At 39.9% G+C, this 18,205-nt stretch overlaps 1 protein-coding gene across 6 annotated transcripts in view; it reads right to left on the reverse strand.

Moving 5' to 3' along the window:
• Positions 1-18,205, reverse strand: part of RIMS2 (regulating synaptic membrane exocytosis 2) — a 345,902-nt gene that overhangs the window by 291,683 nt on the left and 36,014 nt on the right. For 5 of the 6 annotated variants that reach the window (XM_053395466.1, XM_053395467.1, XM_053395473.1 and 2 more), the window contains exons 2-3: positions 3,825-3,857; positions 3,343-3,429 (exon numbers count right to left, since the gene is read on the reverse strand). The exons of the other annotated variant lie outside the window; for it this stretch is intronic. In XM_053395466.1, coding sequence (XP_053251441.1) covers positions 3,343-3,429; positions 3,825-3,857 — 120 coding nt within the window. The remainder of the gene's footprint in view (positions 1-3,342; positions 3,430-3,824; positions 3,858-18,205) is intronic. 6 annotated transcript variants of the gene reach the window in all.

Below are 18,205 nucleotides of genomic sequence, written 5' to 3' on the forward strand. Positions count from 1 at the left end.
ATACTGCACATAAGAGCAACTGCACATAGCTGATCCAGCCCACCCAGGAAGCAAGGCGAGGCAACTGCCTCAGATGGCAGTATTCACAGGGGTAGCAGATCCCAACACAGATGTTTACTGTGCCCCACCTTGTTACTGATGTAGATCTTCACTCGCCCCTTCTTCCCTCGTGGGGAGGGAGGTGGGAGTTTATCGTTCGCCTCAGGTGCCAAAATGTCTTGGCCCTGCCCTTGTACATAGCATAATATTCAGAGGACAAAGCTAAAATGGGTTAACTCTGCTTGTCATTGGTTCTGGCTCCACCTACTGTTGGTTGGTTGCCATACATGCTACCAGTTTCAAGAGGCACTAGTAACCACTACATAAACCTGTTTATATCACATCAGCTCATCCAAGATTCAGATTTTAGTCATTAAGAATTTTTAACATAGAAACAAATAAGATTACATGTTTATCTAACTCCACAATTAATCCATATGGCATTAAGAACAACTAATTTCAAGGGAACTTCCAAGTTGCTTAGGAATGTGGTTTTTATAAAAGAAACTGGAAATACCAGACATGCTAAAATGCTTTTCTAAAGAAAGAATTAACACCCTGTGGTTGTTGAGTAGTTAATAGCAACTCGTAGTTAGTCTCATATTTCTGAATATTTTAATTCTACAGTTTTAGCAATCTGAACCAACATACATCAGGGCAAACTTAGGTCTTTCAAATTTTAGTGAGACCCTGTGTGAGGCCACATTTCACCTTCAGTTCTGTTCAATTCACTACATCATAGTTGCAACATCCTGTGGCGCCTCCTAGGCTTGGTTGCACTGCCCCAAATCTGCGTCTGCAGATATATTTGCTTACAGCTCTGGTTTAATATTCCTGAACTATCGTCGTAATGTATGTTTTGTTTCACAGCTCTGTTGGAAGCTGTTGGTATACCCCCAATTTCATCTTAATTCATGAGCACTTGGCACATGAAGGAAGAGATGGACTATTCTGCTCCCAACCAGAGGTGTAGGGATTATTCTGTTGGGAAGGTTGGGGGATTAAGGCAGGGGGAGGGAGAGTTTGAATGTTGAAGTTAATCCCTGTTGGAATTAATGGCATCTTTATTTTGTGCTGATGGAATATGATAATAACACTGAAATTACTATGATGCATAATAGATCTATTGCCTGGTAGATGCTGTGTAATTTTAAATTAATCCTGTAGTGCCACACTTAGCTGAAATAACTTGCAACGTAAATGACCTGAGTACACCAAATAAAAGAAGAGGGATATGGTCTGCTTTAAAGTGAGATAACCCAGACCTTTTTTTTTTTTACAAGACACACATTAAATAAATAAAAAAAGGAAACACAATACTGATACAAAATCCTTCCTCCAATGCAGAGGTGGAGATTGGTATACTTCACGAGGTACTTCCAAAGGTACAGGGTCAGCAAATTTGAAATAATCATAAAAATGCTTTAAAGATAGCACATTGCTGTAGATGTGCCCAGACAGACTATATGGAATTAATCACAACACATTCAACCTTTGCTAGTGGGAATGCAATTTCCTTGGCTCTCTAGTACACACATGTGGTGGTTCAACCTCAAAATTATTCCCTTTTGGGAGAAAGTTTTTCAACTAATTAATTTAAATGATTGGGCAATCACTACAACCAGACCCAAAATAAGCCCTATTATCTTATTTTACCCCTCAGATTAATAACATAACTGATAATGACTTCATCCCCCATTTATTAACTGCAGCTACATTAGTGGTTGCAAAACAATGGGAAAACTTTAAATGCAAATCTTTTTGAGGCCTGGATTTCCTAGGTATAAGATATCTTGCTTTGAACAAATTAACCATTTCACAAAATGAATATTGATCAAGTGGAAGAATCACACCTTCTATACGACATGGTATCCTTTTATTGACTTTGTTAAGACAATCGAACACACTTTTAATCCTTCATCAACTTATGGAAACTTATGGAGAGACATTTTCATTTGATTGCCGTTCTTGAAACATCTAAAACTACAGCCATAGCCACTATTTTTCTTTCTTTTCTGTGCAGTTACTAAGCTCTGTTTTCCTTGTATGGGTATGTTTTGTTATTTGAAATTAAGAATCAATTTAAAAAAAGAACAGACCTCAAGGAATGGCAAAAGTTAGAAGGATAGTTCAGTGATAAAGTTATAATCAAATTTATAGAAAACAAAAGATTTTCAAATAAATTCAGTATGAAAAAAATCACTAAAAGATATTCATAGGCTTTCAAAAGAATCACTTTGCATTAAATCAATAACATTAAATTGAGGCTTCTCCACTGTATAGCAAGAAAACTAACAGAACTTTTATTTGTCTCAGTCAAACAATAAGTACACGACCTGCATGTAGGACTCTAATTCACAGCCTGGATTTTTAACTATAAAAAAATATTTAAATACAATAATCAAGTTGCAAAGCCCAAGTAATAATACAATACAATCAACCATGTTCAGGAAGATCCAAGGACAACTCTCACACGCCAGTAGAGGTGTGATGGGGAAAACATTTTGTTCCATTTCTCTTTAGCCTTTGTATTACTAGCAGATAAATAAATAATATTGATGCTTCAGAATAGTTATTTGGTTGACATAAGGGAGAGAGAGCGCCATTTAAATAAACTTAAAAGTAATACTCAATGTAACCTTATATGTTCAGTTTTTAATATCCTTGATGTATAATTCTCTAACACTAGATTAAGCTTAAGTCTGAGTCTCCGGACTTTGCCATTTCTGTCACAACCATCACATCTTTAAATTAAAAAATGAGCCATTTTTTCATATGGTTCTCATTAAGGGAAATCCATTTATGCATGATGGTAAACACAGAAGACAATATCTGCCTTGCAACTTGACAGATATTGTAAAGGAATGACACAGTGATGATGTAGGTAAATATGTGTAAATAATTATCAGGGGCATTCACACAACTGATCTGAAAATTCAAGCTCTTCATGCATATCAGTCATCTTAATTTTGAAGGAGTTCTGCGCATGAAGTTCATGAAAGAAGCTGGTCCCCTACAGAGCAGGAAGCATTCCTAACCAACCAAACCTGAAGCCAGGTTCAATTTCCTTTTGCCAATTAAAGATTGAAAAGCAGAATCAGTTATATAGCTAATCCTATAGATGCTAACTGAGCAGTAAGTCACAATGAGTTCAGCAAGATTTACTACCCAGCAAGCATGCACAGGATTGCAGCCTCAATTTGAAAGATGTTCTTATAAGGATGTTATATATTATTTAAACATACTCTGTGGTATGTTTTAATGCTACAGCAGTACTTAGTCTACAGATAGCGGCTTACTTACGTCTGGGGCTCCTTTTCATTTTGTTGTTTTTGCTGTGGCTGAAGAACGTTATTTACCAGCTCAGTGATCCCACTAAAGGGAAACCACCTGTTTAAATAAGCAAATAATGTGACTGAATAACCAAATAAAATCACACTAGCATAAATGCTTTCTTACCCAACAATAATAGTCATATAAAGGCAGAAAAGCTAAAGCCAATGGGAATGTTCACTGCAATTAAGTCAGCCACTAATAGGATGTAAGGGGAAATAAAGTTTTACATTTAAATAGTCCAGAAGCAGGTAGCAAGAAACTACATCCAGCTAATATGTGGATGAAGTAAGAAGCCGCAAGCAGCTCTTACAAGCCAATCAGAAAGCAGATGACTACCAGCAGCCTATCAGATATTAGTGAAACCTAATACCATCAAAAGGTGCAGAAAGCAGAATATGGCAAAGGTAGAGAAGTCAAGCCCACTACACTTTTAAGATTTTTTTACTTACTGTGTCGCTTGTGGTTTTTGTTCTTCTTTCACCCTAAAAAAATAAGTTTGTGCAGCTGAGTGCAGTGTACTAGAACACAAATCCTATCTGCAGTCCTCACCCTCTCACTCGACAGGCAACAGAAAGAATGCTGTCATTTCCCTGTTCACTTGCCAAAACTTGTATCTAGACAAGTTTTCCACTAGGCTAATGATATTATTACAATATCACAAACATCTTCAGATGAAGGATGGTATACAAATTTAATAAATAAAATAAAATAAAAAACACCTAAAATTCTTAATTACTGTTGTGACATTTCATAATGAACACCTAGTTCTTTCAACAGAATTAATTTAAATAATGAAAATTATTTTAATCAGCTATGTGACCTACAGCATATATTGAACCATAAACTAATATATTAAATTTAACATTATTTTAGTCACTATAAACAATAAAAAGGGCTACAAATAAAAATATTTTTAAAAATTTAATGAAACAGAACAAATTGCAAGTATTTTGCATCTCGTAGAAGAGTTAATCACTAAGTAATCTCTCTGTTTCTCTGTAAAGTAAATACATTAAGTTTGTGATGAAATGCTTGGTTCAAACTGCTTTCAGCCTGTGATGATCCTTGTTGCAATAATCATCAGAAGCACACAACGGTGTACGAATCCTAAGAGCAAGTAGATAAAAGCTAAATTTCATCCTCCACATGAAATCTAATCAAACAAGTGTGAACAAGACTAGTTAACACATTCCCTAGTTTAGCAAAGCATTCTCAAATCTAACAGACAACTTCCATTTATATTTTGTTATTTTGTTACACTTTTCATATGAAATGTTTTAAAAATTCAATGTTTCATTAACAATGTTGCAAGCAAAATATTCTAAACACTGTGTGTTTAGAGCCATACCATATGCTAGGTCAGCCTTCCCCAATCTGAGAGCACCAGTTCAGGCAAGGCTATGCTAGGTCATGCTAGTCTTCATTTACTGAAATCCAGTCACTCTTCCTGTACAAAAAGTGCCAAATGTGTCCCATGCTGCTGCCTCAGAAATGTAGGAAATTGAAGCTCCTTAAGTGGATGTAAAATTCCAATTGTTGCTTGTACATGATGCTATGAGCTAGCATGGCAAGTATTGCCAACATGCTGCCCTTCAGATTTTGTTGGACTTAGGATCATAGAATTGTAGAGTTAGAAGGGATCTTGAGGGCAATGCTTCAATTCCCAGCCAGCATGATCAGTGCCCAGGTGTAATGTAATGCATGAGACTGTCGAATTACATTTCTCAACAGTCTCTGCTGTGAGCTGTATATCTGACCTAGGGAACAGAGTTGTATTGCTGGAAAAGGGAGGGAAAGCAGGGAGAAAGACAGAAAACAGACAATAAGTCTTTACTGTAGCCTTTGACACCTAAGATGTATGTTTTTAGGATCCATCCTATTTTTGTTATTGCAAGGTGCTTTATATTGGTTTTAAATTAATGTAACCCAACCTGGGACCTTAGGGCGACAGGTGGGAAATCAATTTAAGCAAGCAAACAAACAAACAAATAATGTAGCTTGGGAGCAGGTGTAGGAAGACTAGTGAAGCACCAGTGGGGACTCAAAATGTGAAAAGAAGAACCATGCTAGCAGTTGAGATAGAAAGGTAGCCTTGGGTTTGTCGCTAGTTAAAGTGACTCTCTGGGAAATGCCCTGAAGATGTGGAGCCTCAGTGCTGAAGCTGAACTAATGAACAGGAAAGTCTAGACTGTTTCACTTTTAAACCAGTACTTTTATCATACCATCCCCTAAAGTGGCACCAAGTCTTCCTCTTTACCTACCCCACCAAATCAACTGTTAATTCTCAGATACAAGTCAGTGTGATTTTTGAACCTGATGAAGTACCTTTAGCTACTGATCTGAGGGAGAGGCAGCAGGGAGGCTGATGCAGTGCAAATCCATTGGTGGAGGCTATATGGCACTCCTGCGGGTGTATTTGCGCCACACCAGCCTCCCTGCCATCTTGCCGCTCCGTCTCCTTCTTGGTAAGCAGCAGCCACTCAGCTCTTGGAAGGTCGAATGAACACCGTTACCCCACCATACCATCTGCTACTCAATATACCCCTGAGGTTTTTTTGGTGAAATTGCACAGGGCAATGGAGACAATTACTACAGCAGCTTATTTTCATGCTAGAGGGATATGGAAATAGTCAAAGCTGGGTCAGCTGGAAAAATCACGCTGAATGAGTTACACACACAAATAACTGGAATAAGGCCATCAAGCTTCATTTCCTTGATTTTCTACTGCAAGGCAAAGCCCAAAAGATATTAAGAGGCCTAACACAAAGGGATCTACAAACCTACACCTCAGTTCAGAATGCATCGCAGCAAGTGGGGGGCGCCCTCCAATTCATAGGCTTAATTAGACCCACCGGGCTTCTGAATTTGGCCTCTGAAGCCATTTTGGTCAAACCATGATCACTAGTCAATCACATGATCTACTTACTCCAATCTAAGCACTCAGTGCTAACATCTTAGATTCCTAAGCCTCTTCCTGTTCTTTGACAGTAAAAGGCAGCAGGCAAATGTTTCTCTCCTACCTTAGCGCTGTGGTCCAACAACGCCAAGATCAAGGATAATAAAAATGTTGCCTGATCTTTAAGAGTAAGAGGCAGCACTTCCACAGAAGAGGGGGGCATGCTGTTTTTCACTCTTAAAGTCACTGCCTGTATGTGTCTGTCTACCTCTGAGTCTGTGTGTGTGCACACCTGTCTGCTTTATTTTATTTTTATTTATGTTTTTGTTTTGTCTTTATCCCTGCCTGCTTCCTGATTAGAGTGACAAAAACAAACCCCTGTGTTGCAATAACTTTATGGTTTCAGCTTGCGTTGTGATGCCAGATTTGATATACTGTACCTTTAAATTTTCTTACTTTGTTCTTAATTATTTGTTATTTGACACACCTGTGAATAACTAAGTTCTTCTAAAAATTACTTGGTATGTATTCCTTATTTATTTATTATTTATTCATTATGCAGGTTGCTCAGTTTTATTTTTGTTAGCATTCATTGTATGTAATGTATTTAATTTCATCATCAGCTGATGAAGATTCATCTTCAAAACAGTTGATCCAATCCAGATATACTGTTCCGCTTGTTTGCTGATTGCTATTGAATTCGTTACGTTGGAGCACCCACTACAATACTTCTTGGACACTGAAAGGCATCCTGCCTGCATCATTGTGTTCCTTGCCAGTAACTCATTACGTTGACTACTCTTTGGTTATGGACTGACATATATATTATTTGGATATTATTTGGAAATTGTAAATTTTGGATGACATTCTGCTACCAATAATAATACATTTATTACATTCATTAGCCACATGTTGCCGCTGTATTTGAGCAGATGCTTCCTTATTAGAATCAAGCACCTTTCAGTAATGAGAGGCAAGCAGAAAAGGAACCTCTCCAAAATTTTGGATATTCCCTGAGACTCTAGTCTGCCAATTTCCCCAGACTATAATGGTAGCTTCCCCACTAAAAGTCACTTTATGGCCCATGTAGCTGAGGGAAATCAAAAAAGCTCTCTGTATGAAGGAAGTCACTGAGATAGTCTCAACGTTAAACATACCCTAGAAACATCTGATAACAGCACCACTTCAACTGCAAAAGTGCATGAGATGAAAGCAGAAACTGCTGCAGCTACAGGAAAGTCAAAATTCCCAGAGTTGATAAATACATGAAAGCAATGTAGTGTGTAGCATGTTATCAGCGAACTGAAAGCAGCAAGAAAACCATGCAGACCCAAAGAGGCAGAAAACGTGAGGGCAGGCCAATGGGACAAAGCACATCACCACAAACAGATTCCTGGGAGAAAAGAATTAGAAGACTTTTACTGAAAATGTAGCAGGAAATATCATTTTAAACATGAGCACCACAGCAATGTAATTTAAAGATGCCAGGAAACTTCACCAGGTGAGAGTTATGAGATGACTTTCCACCTGGAAACGGGCAAGCCTCACTTAATATATCCTGCAAACCAATGAGATAGAGTCAAAATAAAAGTTATGGACCTCCATCTTATATTTTGATTGATTCTGGGGCATTTTCCTTGTGTATGCACAATTCTAGAAAGCACCACTAAAGATGACTGGCAGAAACTGAAGTCTTTGCAAACCAGACTAAGTTCAGAGTCATGTGAATATGGCAAACCACCAGCATCCTAGACATGTTGTCTATCTTGTGAATGTTTGGTCACATCTTTCAAAGAAGTGTAGTGGGAACTGAATTCCCCTAATCAGTATGATGTTGACCTGAGTTTTAAGGACCTTTGTACTGTGTAGGATACAGGAGCAGCCAGCAGGTGGAGTAGTACTATTGAGCCATCTTCCCAACACTGGCATTGTTGCCTGCTACCCAGGCAGGATATCAGGAAGATTAGGGCTCTATGGGTGCCCCGTCATAGCCAATCTGGTACTCCTATCAGTGTGCCCACACAGCCTCAAACTCACCATGACCCCACCAGCAAGCAGTAATAACACCAGTGTTGGGAGTGTGGCTTCATAGCACTGTGCCAGCCACTTCTGGAAATATAAAATGCTTTCCATCACACCCATTATGAGGTAAAGCAAAGATAAAGAGTTACAATGGAACAAGCAGTATCCTCAAAAAGTGAAATATGCTTGGAAGAGGGTGGGAGTGAAAGGAAGGCATATCATTAGGCCAACATGAATTTCTTGTTGCCCAAACCATAGCCAGGATTCAGAAAGACTTTATCCCAGCAATGTGTGACGACAGAATCTCAAGCTGTGCATTAGGGGACAAATCTGGGAGCATTCCATTCAGATGTGGAGGTTATGAAGATGTTGCTGCCAAAGTACTAGAAACATAGCCAAATATTGGCACCATACTAGCATGGGCATAGCCAGGATTTATTGTGGGGACAGAACCGAGTTATCAGTGACACAACAGGTTAGTCAGCCAAGTATTTTTATTTATTTACTTTATTTAGAGGGGTGGCTGACACCCTCCCCCCCCCGCTACACCCATGCATATTAGAGGGAAAAGGGAAGATTTTGCAAAGACAAAAAAAAATAAATGACATAAACACCCACTGCACACTGAAATCTCTCCTTTCATTGGCGCAAAGGTGAAACTCAACAGTGCCACCTGCTGGGAAGTTTTTTTTACAGAAAAATATATTTTTAAAAAACATGCTAAATTGTTGGGGGGAGGGGCAGATACAGCTTACAGGCTGCAAGTTTGATTTTGACACCTCTGCCCTAGACCTACTTGCAAGTGTATATTGATTATCTATCCTGCATATGGCCAGTGGCTACTGGTAAGTAGAAGGAAGCCCTGATGACTGACTGAAGCTACTAACAAGCAGGGATTTTTATAATTTTATGCCTTTTGGATTCTAGCACTCTTTGGATATTTCAAAGATTGGTGGTTGTTGTCTTCGTAAACCTACAGGGCATATATTTCCTAGTATATATTGATGACATAATTGTCACTGGGAGATCTTTTGAAGAAAACCTGCTGAAAATTAAGCCTGTATTTGAGAAGCAAACTGCTACTTGTTTGAAATGCAGTAAGATACCTACATCGTATAATCTCCAAAGATGGGATACAATAAACCCTGACAAAGTAGAAGCCATTTGATCTCAGCCAACACCGCAGTCAATCACTAAGGTATGGAGTATTGTTATCTAAGTTTTTATTATACACTATTTATTGCTAACTGCCACAATTGTCCAGCAATTACACAAATTATCAGAGAAAGAGCAAATGTACCAGTAGAACTTAATAAGAAGTGTTCTTAAAGTTAAAGCAAAGGCTGTTTCTGGGTTACCCAGGCCTTCCACCTAACATTTATTCAGGGTACAAATGTCAGTGACTGGTATTGGTGTGGTCCTAATATAACAAGATGGTGCAATAAGGAGAGAATGGCTGCATATGCTAGCAGAATCCTCAGTAAAGTTGAAACCACTCCACTACAGAGAAAAAACTGCTGGCTATAGTGACATTTACTTAAGATTTTCAACATATCCTCAGGAGTGGGGACCTGCTAAGGGCAGATCACAATTCACTTCAATGGCTTCATAACTTCCATGAGCCGCAGGGACAGTTGGCACATTGGCTTGAACACCTGGCTCAGTTCCAGTACCAGATTAAGCATTGCACAAGAAAACAACACAAAAATTCTCATGCTCTGTCCAGATGGTCAATTCTAGATGATGCTAACAAGGACTCTGGGGCCATGGGAAAACATACTGATACTTTAATCATAACCCTGACACCAGGAGAAACCACTGCTGGAAGGGAAGGAGGAATCTCATGATGGTGATGATGATGATGATGATGATGATGGAGGAGGAGATGGAGCCACCGCCTTAACAGAAGCCCAAGTCATGGATTCAATTATGCCATGCCTAAGAAGCTGAAAGGCGGGAGGACCCTGCAAGAGTTCCATGTTGAGGCACCATGTAACCCAAATTTGCTTCAGTACAAAGAGGCTTTGCCTGATTTATAGCTATAGCAAGGGCTACTAGTTAGATGTCAAAGGGCACTGAGAAGCATGACTTTTCATACACTAATAGATTCCACAGGGATCAGTCCTGAATATCTTTGAAGCACTAAACTGCAGCAAAGCAGGAGTATATTTGGGAATAGAGAAGCTATCCTAAATAGTCCAAAGTCAGTACTACTGGCCTGGATGGTTCACATCTGTAAAACACTGGGAGAAGTTATGTTATACCTGCAGAACTCACAAAACAACTTTTATTACACACATGGCTCCCACAGCGACCACACAAACAGGTAGTCCTCTAGAGCAAGTCACAACAGATATTCTGAGACACCTGCCTCAGGTGGAAATGAGGAACAAATGCATCCATTATTGCAACTCATTCTACACAGGCTGCCCTCAAAACAGAACAGGCAAATTACTGGCTGGGGTTCCATTTAGAACTCATTTAACCTGTTTTAACTTAGCTTCACTGGTTGCCAGTTCATTTATGGGATCAATTCAAGGTTCTGAGCCTTTAAGTTGCAAAAATCTGAAAGGCTACCTCCTTCCCTACATACCTTTTCAGTTGTTAAGACTGGATAATCATAGTGAGAACACAGAACACACCACTGGCTTGATGACTATCAGCTGGATTAGCTGGAACATAAGCTGTAGTCTAGCAACTTTTGGAAAGCAATACACAGCTACCTCAGAGCTGGTGCTATCATTAGGCAATCTAGGCAGCCTACTAAGGCCTGAATCCTGACCTCAGAGGGGGACAGTACTGACCTTTGAGTGGCACAATTTTAAACAGATTAGATTTTGTTATATCTTATAAACGTCTGATAAAGACTCTCCTCCCTGAAAGAGAGGGGAGTGGTTGTGGGCGGGAGCCCGAGCACCGCCCAGCAGGGGGCGTTGCCCCCTGCCTCCGGCTCACCTGGCTGGCGCTCACGCCCCCCCGATGGCCACCCAACCAGGTGCCATGGAGGGGGCGTGTTCAGCAGCCTTTTGCTGCAGTGCCAGCCTCTCCCTGGCCTCATTCCTCATCTCGGCCTTGCATCCAATCTTGGCCTTCCACATGGTGTTCGAGTTTCCTGGTTATCGAGAAGAGGCATGCGTTGGGAGAAAGTAGCCAAGTTCGGCCCTCCCGACATCCTTGTGATTCATTTGGGGGAGAATGACCTCGCTAACAGAAGGAGAGTGGACTTGTTGTGGAGCATAAAAAGAGACTTGAATGCATTTGCAGCCTTATGTCCCAGAACGACGGTGTTCTGGTCCTCCTTCCTGAAAAGAACTGTTTGGCGCGGTGCGCAAAGCTGTATGGCCATTGAAAGAACCAGGAAACTCGTAAACCGGGCGGTAGCCCGTTGGGTGCGCTTTATGTATGGCCAAGTCATTTATCATGACCGTATCCGGATCGGCGACCAAGCTTTATACCGGAATGATGGTGTCCACCTATCAGATTTGGGGAACGACATTTGGTTAGCTAGTGTCATCAGAAGCATCTGGGATTGGTTGCAGCTTTGAGGGTATTGGCGGCGAGCCTTTGGCTCGGGTGGCGGTTAGGCATTGGAATAATGTGTTGTGTGTCGAAGTGCTAGGTGTGGCCATCGCCTATGCCTTCAATTTTTAGGGGTATTCCGTTAAAGGAATCTGGCGGTCGTGTATTCTGTCCGATGCCTGCTTGGCGGGAGGCCATGGCACGACCCTCGGTGACAGCAGGGGTGAGCCTATAGTTGGATTAGCATCAACAGGCTCCACCTACTGGTGAATAAACCCACTTGTTTCGATCCAATGCCTAAGCCAATACCTTTTCATTGCTGTAATCAATAAAGTTGTGGCCTTTTCTAGCCCATCAACCTTATATCACTTGTCCTTGTGTCTTCATTTCACTTCGCGGGGGTCGGGTCCTCGAACCACAATATTTTTCTTCTCTTTTATATTTTGAAGAATTTTATCATTTTTCAAGTAATCCATACATTAGAACTGTTAGATCATAGAGTTGATTGAGGTTATGTGATTGATTGATTGATTGATTGATTGTGAAAATGCACTTAATTTTAAATCTTCCAGTCATATCTTAATCTTATTTAGAAAGTGTATTCATTTTTCTAGTGAGCGATGGCTGATACAAAGCAACCATCTGGAACTCAGTACCACAAACAAAAGGAAGAAAAAGCTAAGGAGCAAGTAAAGCAAGAGGTGTTCTTCCTTAAATATATTTGTGCACAGAAAGCAATTGAAGAACAAGCATATGACTACAGTGGTACCTCTGGTTACGAACTTAATTCATTTCGGAGGTCCGTTTTTAACCTGAGGTACCACTTTAGCTAATGGGGCCTCCCGTTGCCACCATGCCACCAGCACGTGATTTCCCTTCTCATCCTGGTGCAAAGTTCTTAACCTGAGGTACTACTTCTGGGTTAGTGGAGTCTGTAACCCAAAGTGTTTGTAACCTGAAGCGTTTGTAACCCGAGGTACCACTCTATACTGTTGTTGAAACTAGCACTGAGGGAGATAGATATGGTGCTCCTACTACAAATAATATAAACTCTAAGACAGAAGTTTTGCAAATTGGAGATATTTCTGGAAAACACACAGAGGAAAAAGAGGGTGTCAAGAAAAGTGAGAGTACTGCAAAGTCTGAAAAAGATGGCATTGTGCCTGACTTGAATTACAGTGACTCTGTTAAATAGCCAAAACTACTGTGATAATTTGCAATAGTTTATCATACAGCATGGACCACTGCAGGTTGCAGGAGTACAAACTAGGCCCCACAATGGTGGGTGCCCCAGGCCATGGGTGCCATGCAGTGTGCATGGCCCTGGCACCAAAAATTGTGGGTGCCCGGCCTCTTAATGGGAATTTTTGTGGGTGTTCAGGCACCCAGGGCCCTAGGGAGTTGGCACCTATAGAAGGTTGTATCACATGATTTCCCCAAAGACTAAAAAACAGAATATTTTATACTATACCCTACAAAGGGAGACTATATTCAGTCTCAAAAGATACAGTTTTCTTGTTTTTGCTGTAAGTTGTTCAGCAAAAAGAAATGGTACATCATCCTACAAGAAACAGGTTCACAAGACTGGAGGAACATTGGAGCAATTCTGTTTTCACATGAGAGGAATTCTGACCATTTAGAAAACTATCAGACCTTGAAAAAAAATGAACTATGCTTATCTAAAGGAAAAACAATTGATGATATTAAACAGCCAAAAATTGGGCAAGACTAATAATATTGGTGACAAATCTTGGGACACTTGAATGCTTTGGTCAGAGTTCTTGGCATACAAAAATTGGCATTCTGTGGTGCAGCTTAAAAGTTGTACAGTGCTAGCAATGAATTTTTCTTTCGTAGAATATCCAGCCCTTTTTGATCCTATCATGAATCAACTTTTGCATAGAGTTAAAGAACAAGAAACAATGGTTTACTACCTAGGGAAAGATATCCAAAATGAGCTTATTCAGCTTCTAGCAAGTGCTATAAAGTAGCATGCAAACTCAGCCAAATACTATTCAGTTATTCTGGACTGCATACCTGGTGTTAGTCATATTGAACAAATGACAATGATTGTACGTTATGTTCATGTAATCAAACCATTTGATAATGAGATGTCTGAGCCTGAGGTTATCTTAAGAGAACATTTATTGGGATTTGTTCCAAATGATAAAATTTTCATATTTTACATTTCAAATTAAACATCTTTCATTGATTATACCATACAATCAATGACTTCCTTCCTTCCCCTTCTGAGGTTCTTTTAGTTTATCTACCATTCCTGCATATTTTAATATATCCATCTCCTTCAGTTCTCCTATCTTGCATCACTTTTAAATATGTTATGCTGCTGAATTTTCCTTAATATTGCCAGCATTTTCATCTGTGCACAATTATTTTCTACATACTCAAAGAAAATTTCCCACCCCTCTTTAAATACCTAAGGAGTGGAAAATTTGGATTTGTTCCATTAAAGGAGACTACAGGTACTTTTATGACATATGAACTTACAGTAATAGCCTGAAGATTTGCGAAGTCTATGCCACCACAAGGAGTACTCTTCATACCACAACAAAAACACATGGATAATGTGCCTAATGTTTCTCTTGCTCTAAGGATACTTCCCACACTTCCTGTGTCAGTGGAAAGTGATGAACACAGCTTCTCAAAGCTCAAACTTATGACAACTTACACTCAACAATGTTGCAAAAAGACTAGTAGGCTTGGCAACAATATCAACTGAACATACCAAAGCATCAGCACTGAACGAATTAGTGACAAAAATTCCAAAGGAAAAGGCATGCAAAGTAAGGGAAGGGGTTTGCCAAAGCCTTTGCAGGAGCTACTGGAGAACAACATTTAAGGGCCCATTCACGCTTCAATTTGTCCCATGAGTTCAAATCACAGGTCTGGGAGGTTGGTTGGTTGGTTTGCTTGTTTTTCTTGTCCCACTGCTTTCCCCAAGAAAACCTGCTGTTTACTACTAAATTGGAACAAACGTGAATTGGATATTCTGTGGTTCAGCAGTAAAGAACCCCGATGCCTATAGGCAAATCGATACAACATGTGAAAAGTGTAACTGCGTTTCATAGATAATAATTTTTTTAAAAAAAGAATTATGGAGGGATAAGGGTTAATAATAATAATAATTGTTGTTTGAACCCATCTGGGTAAAAACCCATCTGGCTGGGTTTCCCAAGTCACTCTAGGTGGCTCCCAACAGAATTTTAAAAAAACGATAAAACATCAAACATTAGAAACTTCCCTAAACAGGTCAAGACTGCAGCGTGTTGGTAGAGGGGCTTTAAACATCTATCCCTTTGCACCAAAGTCCTGACAATAGCGGTCCCCTGTAGCTTCCCTCTCAGGGCAAATAGTAGCTTTTGAGGGACCAATTTTTGTCAGAACCAATGTTGGTAAAATATTAAACCTCATTCACCAGTCTTAAACCTGATCAGGCCCCTCTGCCTCTTTCTTTCCTGTTATTTTAAATATATGTGAACTAAAATAACATATTTCACATATCATGTGTTTTGACCCTATGTTTTTATTTTGTGTTGGGTTTTTTAAAAAACGCGCACACACACTATGCTTTGCTTTGTGTGAGTCACCTGGTCAGTCAGTCAGCTGAGCCCCTGTCTCAGTTCAGAAAATGGCCCCTGTTAATTAGATGCTGACAGGATGTTCTTATTGTGGACAGAAGCAGGAAGTTCATTGATTGTGTTTCTGAATGATGCAGTGGAGTAGAGTGCATATGCTTGCAGAAAAATAAAGAAGCATTTCACAGAGCAAAGGGCTCAGTGCTGATGCAAAACAAAACTAAAGTCGTCTTTGAAATCATGGGAAGAGTTCAATAGCATGCTGATAATGTACATTTGTAAATATAACAAGGAAACATTTTCATTTCTCTTGTGACTATTGAAGCTGCCACCTAGCCCAGTATTACTATTCCGATTGGCGCATGTGTGTGTGTGGCCGCGCATGTGTGTGTGTGTGCACGCACACACACACACACACACACACACACACACACACACACACACACACAAAAGAAAAGAATTGCTGGGTCAGACCAAAGGTCTATCTAATCCAACATCCTGTATGTAGTAGCCAATCATATGCCTTATAGGAAGACAACTGTTTCTCTCCAACTGTTATTCAGAGGTAAACCTCCTGATTATGGAGTTGATACGTAGCCAAAGATAGCTTTATTCTCCATGATTGTCTAATTCCCTTTGAAAGTGGGTGACCACCACCAAATCTTGTTGAAGCAAATTCCATAGTTTAACTATATATTGTGTGACGAACAATTTGGTGTAACTAGCGAACTTGGCCACCTCACTGCTCAGCCTAATACCAGATCATTTAAAAAAGGTAAAGGGACCCCTGACCATTAGGTCCAGTCGTGACTGACTCTGGGGTTGCGGCGCTCATCTCGCTTTATTGGCCGACGGAGCTGGGGTACAGTTTCCAGGTCATGTGGCCAGCATGACTAAGCCGCTTCTGGTGAACCAGAGCAGCGCACGGAAACGCCGTTTACCTTCCCGCTGGAGCGGTACCTATTTATCTACTTGCACTTTGACGTGCTTTCGAACTGCTAGGTTGGCAGGAGCAGGGACCGAGCAATGGGAGCTCACCCCATCGCAGGGATTCAAACAGCCGATCTTCTGATTGGCAAGTCCTAGGCTCTGTGGTTTAACCCACATCCCACCAGGTCATTTAGGAACCAGCTGAAAAACCCAGAACAAAAACTCTGATCCTTGGTGAACCTTACTTATTATATCTCTGTATTATGAGATCTGACTGTTCTCTGATATTCTGCCTAAATCTACATTGCTACAACTTACATCCATTCTCCCCCGCTCCAGTGGCCCTGTTAGTCATTCCTTATTTGTCACTCCTCTGAATTTTCTCTACACACATACACAAAACAGAAAGTAGGTTAACTTCTGTCATCAATATCTCAGTTCCTTTGTTTCAGAGCATCTCCAGGTGGATGGCAACAGCAATTGTAGGGAACATTACACCGCCAAAATCTGCATAAGTTTAGAAAAGTTGTGTGCTTGTTAGCTTGTTACTTCAATGTTTCCGGTGTTTCTAGACAGATTCCTCACTAGCTCCAACTAGTATGGATGTTTAGGATTTTTTCTCACCAGCTACAACCACCTAAGACAGATCTTTTATATCAGTTCTGGTATTCATTATGAATGCCTTCATGTCCTTTAGCCTTTTAATACTACAACGTGGTCTGCATGAGACTGATAGTCCATGAAGACTGCTCAGAAACTTTCAGTAGGACAAAAAACTTCCTGACTTGGTAAGTTGTTGCAGCATCTTCACAGGTTAGTTGTAGCATTCTGAGGCACACTTCAAGGTGTAACTTCCTATTTAAATGAGGCTACTTGAGTCTTTCACACCTTAGTAAATGCATCCATACTTATGTTCCATTGCAGGGTCCCACTAGGAGTCAAGAAGAGGCTCTGGAGGCTACCGCTTTAAGGGTACCCTAGAAGATGGTGCGTGCTGAAAAGCATTTTATATGGCTTATACCAAGCTCATAAACCGTCTTCCACCAGAAATCTGAAGAAGTCTCAGCCTGATATTTATTTTAGTAGATACTTCTAACCCACTTTTAAATACATATAGCTCCACAGGTGGTTTTTTAAAAATCTTATCCATAATTTAGATAAATTCAGTTAGATGCCTGAAAACAACTTTGAATGATGAATGAACTGAGTTAAATGGTTCAATGACCATTCATTTTAGACTGCTGTAATAACTCTATACCAAGTAACAAGCAGTTAAACTTGGTAAAGGAACAAAATTGAAATCCAAAAGACATCAGATGTACATGTTACCTTTGTCAACAGTTTTTGTTGTTGGTATTGGTTGGTTTGTCTTTTTTGTCTGCCATGCAGGAATAGCAATTATCTTCATTACTAGCTGACAATCTAATCTTTCCCTCCATACCAATGGGCAATATGCTTCATTTTCTAAGAGAACATGCCATTCCTTAATTATTATTTCATCGATCTGCTCCTAGAAGTATGCCTGTACATAATGAACTCACTCATTAAAGATTTCCAGTTCTTGAGGAAACAAACAGCTGGGAATTGCTGGAAAGCCATTAGCATGTTAGAACACCAGGACCACCAGGTGCCAGAAAACAAATCTGCTATTTATTTTATTCCCTGCTTCTTTTCCTGATGGGACTTAAGGTAGCTTTAGGTTAGAAATCTATAAGCTCATATTGTAAACCGCTCTGTGATCTTCAGATGAAGGGCAGTATAGAAATTTAATAAATAAAAATCTACAGCCACACAAATGGAAATGAGAATACAGATTCATCCAAGTTATAACAGTGGGGGTGGAGAGAACTCTTGAATAACATATTGG

This window comes from Podarcis raffonei, chromosome 7 (genome assembly GCF_027172205.1).
Source record: "Podarcis raffonei isolate rPodRaf1 chromosome 7, rPodRaf1.pri, whole genome shotgun sequence".
NCBI lineage: Eukaryota > Metazoa > Chordata > Lepidosauria > Squamata > Lacertidae > Podarcis > Podarcis raffonei.